This window comes from Carassius gibelio, chromosome B14 (assembly GCF_023724105.1).
Source record: "Carassius gibelio isolate Cgi1373 ecotype wild population from Czech Republic chromosome B14, carGib1.2-hapl.c, whole genome shotgun sequence".
Lineage (NCBI taxonomy): Eukaryota > Metazoa > Chordata > Actinopteri > Cypriniformes > Cyprinidae > Carassius > Carassius gibelio.
Genome location: NC_068409.1, coordinates 15173971 through 15186067, shown reverse-complemented (window position 1 = coordinate 15186067; position 12097 = coordinate 15173971). Strand labels below are relative to the sequence as shown.

At 35.6% G+C, this 12097-nt stretch overlaps 1 protein-coding gene across 1 annotated transcript in view; it reads right to left on the bottom strand.

The window, feature by feature from the left end:
- LOC127971051 (relaxin receptor 1-like) overlaps positions 1-11843 on the bottom strand; it is a 42139-nt gene extending 30296 nt beyond the window's left edge. Inside the window, exons 1-2 of the mRNA XM_052573813.1 lie at positions 11395-11843; positions 8477-8626 (exon numbers count right to left, since the gene is read on the bottom strand). Of these exons, the coding sequence (XP_052429773.1) occupies positions 8477-8626; positions 11395-11437 (193 nt within the window). The 5' untranslated portion in view covers positions 11438-11843. The remainder of the gene's footprint in view (positions 1-8476; positions 8627-11394) is intronic.
- Between the last annotated feature and the right edge of the window lie 254 nt (positions 11844-12097).

The window sequence follows — 12097 nt, the reverse complement described above, 5'->3', positions numbered from 1 at the left end:
TAGTGTCACACAAACCTTCAGAAATCATTCTAATATGCAGATTTTTTTCTTCTTCTTCTTCTTCTTCTTCTTCTTCTTCTTCTTCTTCTTCTTCTTCTTCTTATTATTATTATTATTAATGTTATTGTCAACAGATGCTTATTATTTTTCTGAAAGTACTTTTTTAGGATGCTCTGATGATTAGAAAGTATAAAAAGAACAGTATTCAGTTGAAATTTAAATATTTTGTAAAATTACAAACGCTGAATGAAAAACTCCTATTGACCCCAAGTAATGTATGGTATGTGCTATGAATATACAGTGAAAAACCACTTGCACTCTAGAACTTTAATTTTGCTAACTTTAAGACAGCCTTCATCATGTATCACAGCAGACATTCTTTCTCTCCTGAGACAAATATCAAAAGTCAAAGCCAACATCGCTCAGTAATGCCCCTTAGCTCACAACTGAAGTGATGTTTATAAACATGCTTCATCTTTCTAAAATGAAAATAAAAATGCTACATAGTAAAAAGTTGTGATAAATAGTTTTTTTTAGCTCTACAGGAATCATATTTTTATGTCAGTTAAAATCCTATTTTAGTTTATCATGACCATTTTCTACTCAAGGTCATTGCAACTCCAACGGATTAATTAATATGCATCAGCCTCAGTGCAGAAGGTTTTTGTGTGTGACGAAGTTTTAGGATGATAAATATGAAAAAAAATGGATACGACAGTTTGTGCAAGGACCTTGAGGGCCAGATTTACTAAACGGCAATTTAGCGTGAGAGTGCAATTCCACAAAAGTGCTGATGAAGGGAAAATTCTGCATGTGATTTCCTTACAATGCACACATTAAAGAACACAGATGTAGCCAAACCATTCCCATATCTACCAAGAACAGTGCAAATTACTGCCTGCTTTAAGACATGTTTTTTTGTTTGTTTGTTTGTTTTTGTTTTGTTGTTTTTGGCCGTTAAATATGGCACAAATACCAGTAATCTGACAAGTGCACATTTTAGAAAATTCTTTTCAGCACTAATTCTTCACTGAGTATTTAGTAAATCCTGACAGTACTATTTTAATACCAAAAGACTGTTTGCGCTGGCACAAGCTGTTAGTAAATCTGTCCCTTACTCTTTCTTCTTTTAATCAGACCTTAGATTTAAACAATTCTCTCTCTCACTCTTTTTCTTTGGGCAGCTGTGCTTTTAAGAAACACCATTTTTTGCATGCAAAAAGAGCAATGTCGCTAGTTTGACTACTCCTTCCTCCAAAAATACCAGTGCAGTGTTCAGTGTAACAGTTAAGATCAGACTGTAATGCTCAAGGGGCTTGTTTAAAATAAGATCAGCCACCAACATTTGGATTCTACAGAAGGAAATGTAAAGTGGCAGGTGCAACTTGAAACAAGTGGGAAAGACATGGTCTGACGCTGACTAGTTTTAACAGTGCCATGCATACTGACATCCTCAAAGAACAGCTCAAGGTTGGGCTGACTTTCACACGTCTTGCTCTTACCATATATTTGGCAGTTGCCTTAAAGTTGTGAACAGTTCAGAACAAGTAAACGGCAAAACAAGATGTTTTTGCAGTCATCTTAGATTCCTCCTTATATGGAGGAATCAAAGATAAATATTTCAGTTGGCTAAATTCAGATAAATGTAACAGTTGGCCAAATTCAATTACTTTGAATTTAATTGTATAAATTCAGTTAATCCAACTGAAAAAAATGTAGATGTAACCAGTCACTAGAAATTTCTGAGTTGGAGAGGTTTATATTTTTTACAGTGTGTTATTCATACAATAACCAGAGGTCAGGAAAGATCCCAATGTCTATTGGCATTACTATACTGACAGGCATCAATACTCTCAATGATGACTTTACAAGTCACCATCTACTTGTGGGATGTGTGGGGTACACTGTAAAAGAAGAGTCTTTTTGACTTTCTCTTGTGCTACAATAATTGATTTGAAATTCCAAAATGAATCACAATGTTAAAGTTGTTTAAATGGTTTTGTAACACTGAGACATGGTTTTCAGGCAGTGAAATTCAGGCAATACAGCAAAATAATTGAACCTAATTGGGAAAAGTGAGTTATAAATGACGAAAACCTAAAAACAAATTTTGGAAAATTATTTACTTATTTATTTTTTTTCAAGCTGTGGATAGTCTCATAGAAGGTTAAACAGCTCAAAATTGACAGTAAAGACATTTATGATGATATGAAAGATTCCCATTCTATTTAACAAAGCGTCCTCAAAAATATATATATCAGGGTTTCCACAAAAAATATTAGGCAGCAAAACTGTCAACCAAACATGGCTGCTGAAAATTCACTCATGCCTGGCTCAAGTTCCTCCTCTGCTACGTTAGAATCCAGAGATAGAGATATCAGATATATGATTAAGACATTTCGCTCTAATCTTCTGGTTCAACCTCAGCTTATTCCCTCTGTCCTGATGAATTCTGTCAGAGATTTCCCGCTGGACCTCTCAATCACCAGAGAACTCAGAAACACATATTCCCCCATTCGCCGCTACTGGGGAAACGCAGCTCGCACTGTTTATGTTTAAACTCATGCTCTGAAGCACAGATGTAAATAATGTCAACTCCAAAACCCCTGCAGATCAACAACACTGATCCTCACCCCAATTAGATAAACAGTGATAAAAAAAGAGAGTGTCAAACTGATCGACTTTGAAACATTCATTAATGTTTGCAGTGCCTTATTTTTTATTCGTTCCACTCATCTGAGACACTCAGTGTCTTATTAAATTTTCTGGATTATAATGAGATTGTGAAATTCAAGCCAGTCAGAGTTATTTTTCTCTCCCATGCATCTCAGATCTTTAGTCTAAGGTACATTAATGGAGATTACACAAACAGAGATAAATACAAAAGCTTTTTATACACACATACACACACCTCACCTCAGCTCAAATGGACTGTCAAATCCGCAATCACTCCAAAAACTGTATAAAAATGCAATTATTTACAATTTGCACATGCTTATTTGTGCATATATTGCCTATGATATTTAATAGTGAAAGCATATAAAACATTAACATACAAATTAAACACAATTTTTAATTGAAAGATGGAGATAATTCGTCTAAACAAATAATAATAAAGGCAATCATATTTAATGAAATTCAAATGATTTCGAAAATCAGCATCAAAGGATTCAGAAAATTAGCCTACATCTCTTTTTATCTCTGAAGACCACAGGTACAAGTGTCTACATCTTACCAGCTGTTCATACGTTTGTACTGAACATTATTTATCCAAACATAAAAAGATGCATGTGCCTTATGAAATCATACGACATACGAATAATGAATATTAAGGAGATCAAGTTGCACATTCTCATCATAACTCATGCAATGTAAGTAAACTTAAGACTTTAACTGTCAAGAACCTTTTTTTTTAATAATAATCATATGTCTAGGCACAGAATTATTATTATTATTATTATTATTATTATTATTATTATTAATAATCTGTTTAGGTAATAATTAATCATCTCTATGTCCCATTAAGCTTGCAAAGAACACATTCAGCTTATTCAACTTGATATAAACAAAATCTCCTTACTTCCAAGATACAGGCTTTGATTTTTTTTTTTGAAAAATATTAATTTTTCATAAAGATAGTTCTGGATGGCAGAGTCAGCCACTTGTAGAGTCAAAAGCATTTGTAGGTCTTGCTATTTTTATTTTAAAATCTTTGAATGGCCACTGAGCTTATATGAAGTCATAATTTATTAATTAAACTCTAGATTACTACATTCACCAATTTTAGATAACATATATCTGAACAACGAGAGAGCAGCAGGTGTGGGTCTGGCCTGAAATTAGCAGGGAAGCCTCATGGGAAAACAAGGCTGTTTCTGAAACAATTGATGTTCAGAGCAGAGAGATTGCGCCCCGTGTTACCATCCTCACACTAAAGCCCAGCTTAAAAAAAAAAATCTGTACTCTTTTGTTGCGAAACATTTCAGTTTCTATGAAGAGTTGTTAAGCTTTTTCAGTGTCACTGGTGCTTTGATCACTGTTTTCTAATAACTCCCCAATCAACAATCCGCCCATTGATCTGACTGCTGTTAGGTCACACATTTCATTCAATTCATTCATCCATATCTGCTTTGATAAAACAATCCATAAAACAACTGCAAAATGTAGGATTATGTTGCTTCAAAAACTGTTAATACCCCTTCAAGAGTACTAGATGAGTGAGACATCTTATTTAACTTCCTATGTGTCATTAAGATGATCTATTCTGAAATATAATGCATTATTCATCCACCCCTCTATGAACTACTGCACACTCAAGCATACCTGAATAATAATGTGTCTAGTTTTGTAAATGTTTAAGCACTGCATTTGCATATACTTAATTATATAATTTGATTATGTATTTTTCATACATGTTGGGCTATGAATTTGCAAACCATGCATAGCCTGCATGAATATTTACTACAAATTCATATGCTACAAGATATATACTAAATGAAACAGATGATAACGATAGATAGATAGATAGATAGATAGATAGATAGATAGATAGATAGATAGATAGATAGATAGATAGATAGATAGATAGATAGATAGATAGATGATAGATAGATAGATAGATAGATAGATAGAAAGAAACTACCAGTTTAGGCACTACATTATATTTTTACTGCTTTTTCCATTACATTTCAGGACTAAAATGTACCAGTAACTGCAATCACTTTTCAATCACATACCTTGGGGGAACTGGTGCACGGGCTATGACCAGGGTTATGGGGCCCGCTGAGAGACAGCTAAATCAATTATTAGGTTAGCACATTCATCTGAGTTGCATGCACCAATCAGTTTCTTCTGGCTTATCATTTCGGCACCCTCACAGACCACCCACAGTCCTTTCACAGACTGGTTGATACATATTGCACACAAAACTGGAATGCATTTTTGAATAATTCCATGCTTCAATGAGACTGTAAACAAAAATGTGTTCAAAAGTAACTGGCTTAAAGCTCAGAGTGTTTGTGAAGAGGAACCTATCACTGGATTTGGAATGTTTTGCATAATCCAGGTTGCTAAAAAAAATACAACATCATGAGTTTATTTCTTTTCATAATGTTACTCTAGAACCACTGCACTTTAGTGTGGCACAAATTCTGTCTCATTTAATGTAACGACCCCCACAAAATTTAAAAGTGGTCTCAGATTCTCAAACTTTGCAAGGGCTAATGCAGCCACCCTTGTTTTATTTGTTTTATTTAAAGGTACCTTGGCCAAAAATGTGTAGTTCTATGATGAAATGTAATCTATAATTAAATGTAATTTAATTATAAATAATGTAATAGGTATATAATGAATGGACACAAAATCAATGCATAGCGTGGCACCTTATTAACATTGCATTCTGCATTTTCAGGACCAAATAAAATTGATAGGATTTTCATCTTTTGCATAAAGCAAACCAAAAAAGAGAATTAATGATAATATGCTCACTGAATGCTTTAACTAATTTATCAGAGTCTGAAGTATTTTCAGCAGGTGCCTGGAGTTGAATATCCAACTGTGCATCAAGACCTTGTTGATGTCCTTTAAAATTAGAAGGCAATAATCAATATACTGAGATAATAAATGTTTCATTGTTCCTTGTCATGTAGAAAATCTCTTGAGAATTAAAACGTTCCTTTGAGAAAGCGTAATATTAGTATTGCTAAACTCAAAAGCAAACGCAGCTGTATAAAAAAAACATTACTTGATGAAAGTACTTATAATAAGCAAGTGGGACGATAAAGCAGTTTGTTGGCTGGCGAGATTAATGTAATGCTTTGTTTATTTGCTATTGCAAAACTCATAATCAGAAGAAAGCCTTGTGAGATATTTTGGATACGATGGATTACTGAGAGAGAATATCTCTTTTGAAATGATTCACAAATGAGACACAAAAGAAGATTTCTACAAGAAGAAAAGCCACTCAGAAGTCAAGGTTGGCTCCAAAAGGAAAAAAGCTTGAGACAAAAAAATTATTTGTAATAGAATAAACCATCACCATAATGGAAGGCTGTCTGTGGTGCAGCACTCAAACTTCAGTTTCCAAGATTAATACGATGCTAAATCAAAGCCACACACCATTATCGATGACAAAATGAATATGAGCCCAGATGGACTCTCTGTTCCTGAGGGACTCGGATTTTACAATCCGACAAAGCTCTTGAGGTTCAAAGCATTCAATGCAAAAATGACAAACGGCTTTCTTTGTGGCGTCACCCAGAGTCAAAATGTGCCCATGTCCCTGCCTTTCATCCTCAGTGGATGAGAGAGAAACAGAATGATATTGACTGCGGGTGGGCCCGCATCTCCACTTTTGTTTCATATAGAGATACAATTGTTTATCCAAAACTTCATTATCCATCAAATCTCAAAGGCACTTTTCCTTCTCTTCCTACTTTGAAAAATACTTTTATCATCTTTTGGGAGCTCAAGTACAGCTTATCATTTAGGTCACTTGGCCTTTCATCTATATCCAACTTTTCGCCAAAACAGCGAGAGCAAGCGTCTTCATGCCAGGTGCTGAGCCTGGATAAATCATGCCTATCGTTTACAGTGATATCTGACAGCGACCTTTCTGGCCCTGAAAAGGTTTTGATAATTCAGTTACGACAAGTGGAATGCGATAAGAAAGGTGGGAGTGGAATTTCACATGTTCAGAATACCAATGGCAGGGATTTGGAAAAGCATTAGAGGATCCCTCTCTTCCTGTCTATCCTGTTCTGCTTGACTCAACACACAGGTCTAAGCAAATGTCTTAAGATATTATGTACACTTTGACATTTTTCCTTCGTCCTGACCTTTTACAGTCTGGTGCCGACACAACGGCTTTTAATCTCCTCCCTGTTTTCCATCGTACAAAGGCCACTAAAGAGAAAAAGACAAGGTTAAACATGGTGCCTGCCGCTGTAGGGGCCAAATGATGACACTTAAGACTGAGTTTGATACAGTCGCTGTGACAAATGCCGTGAGACATTTGCCAAACAGCAGGGCACACCGTTTCTGAAAAGTATGACACTATCAAAACTGTCTTCATAACCACTAGGGTCACTGTAGCATGTTTATTAAGTAAATGATTACTGAAGAATCAATGGGAAATTACCACCTCTTCACAAAGTAAACAGCACTGTGGTTTATCTTTTGTATATATATATATATATATATAAAAAATCATTAGCAATTGTTAACAAGTCCAGGAATGGTATTTGATTTTGAAGTGTGTGGGTAATAAAAACTTAATTGGTTCTTCATTAGTGCTTTGTCAGCAGATTCCTTTGAGACTATTAGAAGATAATCCTGTGTAGAAAAAAAAAATCAATTGGGGCTTGGGACTGGAGTCTGATGATAAACCCAGCTGTTTAACTACAAGACTTTCCCTTATTCAGAGTGATGGATGAGAAGGTAAATTAAATATAACAATTTGTATAGATGAAAACTGCAGAAATCTATGTTTCAGTTTGACTAGAAGTGGAAGCAAAGTCAACTGACATGGTTTTGCCTCACAGACATAAAATGGAGAAAAGAGAGAGAGGCAGAGAAAACGAGCAGAAATAGTCAGAATCAGAAAAGAAGAAACAAAGCACAAGAATCAAAAGCTGAGATGCGAAGAAAAAGAAAGATATGAGGAGAAAATATTGCAAGGATAACAGATACCAGGGAAAACGCAGAATGGGAAAATACGTTGTTATGCAATAGGGTACCTCGCATCTTGTTTCTTTATTGCTGAATACTCTTAATATTTCAAGATGTTTTATTTCAAACAATATTCAAATGGTTGCCTGAGAACAGGGCTCTTTTAAAAAAAGTTCAAATATATATTAACATGAGTGCGAAAGTGATATTGCTTATATGCAACAGTTCAATAATAAGCACTTCACAAATAACTTTAAATTGCCTTTTAGATTGGCTCTATAAAAGAATTGCCATCACTGATACACTGAATGACAATCAGTCTGTCTGCAACACTCAACACAACACAAACAAAGTGAAAAACACATGAAAAGTTCCAGTGCTGCTAAAGCTGGAGTACATGTCTACATTTAGCATCCATTGTATGTTGTATGCATCACAGCAAATATTACAAATACTCAGAAATGGTACAGGGCATGTTTACTGATTATGGGTTCTTATTGCTTTTTAAATGTCGCACTGCTCGCGTCTAATGTAGACAGGGTGTTATATCACCACTCTTGGAAGGTTGCTCAATCAATGAGATTAACTGACCAAAAATAAATACATTTATTCTGTCTATGTGTAGTATTAAAAAATCTGTATCGTGCAGTTTAAACATCGGTGTTGCCAGAGAAAAAAATCGGATTTAGATAAGCAAATCTATGCTCAACACCACTGGCTTACAGTACAAAGTAAAAAAAAAAAAATAAATGAAAAATAGCACACAGGGGAAATGACAAGAGACTGACAGGAATCAATCTGAACTAACCACAATTCTCCTCATCTGCCTGATTCCCACAGTCGTCCACGCCGTTGCAGTGTAGCAGCTGAGGAAGACAGGTACTGAGGTTTCCACAGGGGAAGTAGCCCAGCGGGCAGTGAGCCCGGTCCTCTGATACATTAAACATGGTCAGCACCACTTCAGAAGAGACAAAGACAAAGAGAAGAGAGAAATTGAGCATTATAAATGCAGTCTCAGGTTACAACGTTGCATTGGTTTCTTTGACTGTGAGGTAGTACCTTTTTCACAAATATAGTAGTATTTTTATTTTAACTAAAGTAATTCACAAAGATTTCATTATATATGAATTCAATTTTAATATGTTAAATCACATCAACTTATTTTTTTTTCTCATGTTAACTTGTAATATAGTATACAGTAAACACAATACCCCCAGACATTGTGCAGTTTTATAATGTTTTTAAAGATACAAAATATCAGAATAAACTGAAAGGTTAAACACTATTTTCACACGTATAACTGGAGGCCTCTAAAAAGATTTCAAACCTGCATTATAAAGAAAAATAGCCTATTTAAAATGCAGATTGAAATATAACTATTTTAAATGAACAACACAAAGCTCTTATGCTGCAGCTGCTTTTTTCTAATGACCGTTAAAAGTCTAAGAAATGTTTTATTACTCTTCACTGAACAGTTCATCACAACCTTCTGTTTGTCTCAAATTACTGCAAGTCATTCTCAAGGCAACCTATAGATCTATGAATAAACAGCCCAGCAGAAGTAGTAGTTGTGTGTCAACATGAAGAATTGCTGTAGTGTAGCAAAAGCTTTGGGGGGCAGACGGTGCACGGCGATTCATCACACAGGAGCTTTTTTTTTTTTCTACTTTCTTTATTTTCCAAATGGGAGTAAAGCACGCTAAGGTCTAGGTTGATTTATATAACAGAAAGAAATTATATACGTTTGAAAGTCATCTTATTGAAAAGGTAGCAAAAAGTTTGTAATAGAGTGATACACACACACAATACACTTACTTCAGCATAATAGATGATTCTGCTCAGCATGTGTATACACTTACTGTAATTTCCTATTCATTTAAACACACAAATACATGATGTCTCAAAGATCATTAAGAACTACTACAATCAGTTATTACACTACTAATTTCCATTCACATGCTTATGAATGGAGGTCAATTCTGGCCTGATATCATAAAAATAAAAATGTAGTAAGCTGGGTTTAGTTAAATAAAACAAATGATGCAATCTATGAGCAAACCACTGTTCCATTTGCTCCCTTCACTTCATTTGTTTTTCAAGGAGTAAAAATCTCTAAATATATTTCTTGGAGGACCTGCATCTCGTTTCAGCTGTATTGAGTTATGCTCGGATCAAGACATTTATCTCAGATAAAGTTTATCTGCTTTTGAGTGCCGATTAGGACAAATCTTAAACCATACAGTAAGTACAAATTGGAGAACACAGACTACACAGAAACAATCACTATAAGACACAGCTAAACTATGTTATTATTAGAAGCACTATAAAATCAATGGAATTCATTATTTGTGAATTTATGATAAAGCACTAGATATTGAAATACACACATATGTGTTTTTTTTTGTCTGTCACAGTGGGGACTTCTGACTTTTGTTTTTATAGACCTACTAAATCCAACATATTTCCTATCCCCTAACCTATCCCCTAAACCCTAACCTTTCAGCAGTTTTAACTTTAATTAAAACATTGTTTTTTTATGTTTATCCAGCTGTGACCGTTGGCTGGTCCCCTTGGTGTAAGCACAACTTGACACACTCACTTTCACACACAAAACCAATACGAAGTGAAATTTGTGAACACAAGGTGTATAAGAAAGGAGAACAGGATGTGGTTTTTGCTCACCTTAAGTTACCTAGACAGTATTTTGTAGCATCACAGGTGCATTTACAAAATGTTGGCACATGTAGCTATGTAGCCAGCACTGTAGGATTTGATATAGCCTTGATGTCATTGATGTGGCCCTATTATTTTTATTACAGAAAATGTTTAAATAGGCTAGTTAGCTATATTATAGGCCGAGGCTAAATAATCCTCGTTCATCCTTCTTCAAAACAGCCAAATTGATTACGTACGTTACTTCAGTTACTGAACGCTGAAATGCAGAGTCCGACTTAAGCCAATTAAATCATTATCAAAGTAGCCTAAAAGTTTAGGGGAACAAATACTAGTTTATCTATTCTTCTTTTTTTCATACAAGCTTATATAAGTGTTTCAACAGCGTTTAAACGTTTCACTGACCACAAAAAGTTAGATTACAAGTTAGTCAGGCCGCGCTAAATATACGCTCGCGAACAGAACTCGCCTGTGCGTGAAGAGGTAACCATAGCAACAACGGCTCGCTCGTCATCCAGAACGGATGCTGTATTGACAAAATATAAGTGCTCTCATTATCACCCCATCATTGTAGAATAACATATCTCCAAATCTTCGGTGTTTTGTTCAAAACGTATTCAAGGGAAAAAGCTTTAAAACTGTCGCCAAGAAGAATAAAAATGACCAAAAGAAAAAGGAGATCGGCTCTCAAGGTTAAATTGCACATGGCAAAAGGGGTAGCCTAACAGTAAAATAAAATTAATCAGTATCCACCAATGATCGGCAATGCATCAAAAACGAAACGAAAAATTTATCAGTTCTCACATGGGACAAAAACTTGAGATATGAACTATTTTTGTAATTATAAGCACTTATAAGCAGTCTTAATAGTGAAAGTTAAACTTAATAGTGAAAGTTAAACTGATTACGAAATCCTACTGCTTTCTCTGACTGACTGACTGACTGACTGACTGACTGACTGAATGAATGAATGAATGAATGAATTAAATGAATGACTGACTGGCTGAATGAATGAATGAACGAATGAATGAATGAAACACAAGGTGAACTCACCCGACACTCCGCACATCAGGATGCCGGCGAAGTGAACTTGCATGGTAACGGCGCCGACTGAGGATGTGATGTCCAACAACAGTTGAGATCCCTGCGTGTGCTCTCTATTTCACCCTCACTGATTAAAAACAAGACTTGTACAGTCCCTGGTTGTCAGCCTCCTCTAAAAAAGAAAAGGAAAGTTGTGTGCGAATTGTAGGATTCGGACCTATCCGTCTGACCCGCGCAGATGCTCAGTGCGCTCAGGTGCGCGCACGGACTGAGTCTGGAGCGCAGAGAGCGCACTCACATTCACCACGCACGGAAACCTGGGGGGAGGGACTTTGCGATGAATTACATAGCTATTCTTCAAATCGACAAACAAGTGTAGGGGTGAGGTTTCATTTAGCAACAAAATGTTCTTTCAAACTCGACACACTTGTATATAAAATTATGTGATAGTTCATAAGTGTGACTCATCTTAGTGAATAGAGTAGGCTACCACCCAGACTTCTTGTCTGCAGGCTTTTATTTTTATGCCTGACCCTTCCTTAGCTGCTCACAAAATGCTGTCAAGACGACCTTTCAACAGGACAAGCATGACTCATCACACTCTCTCTGCCCAGTTCACACATCTCTATGACATTTCTCCCATGAATGGCACAATGTCGTAAACCCTGGATGAAGAAACACTGTGGCAGCTTGTCCTTGTGTAACAGCCAGA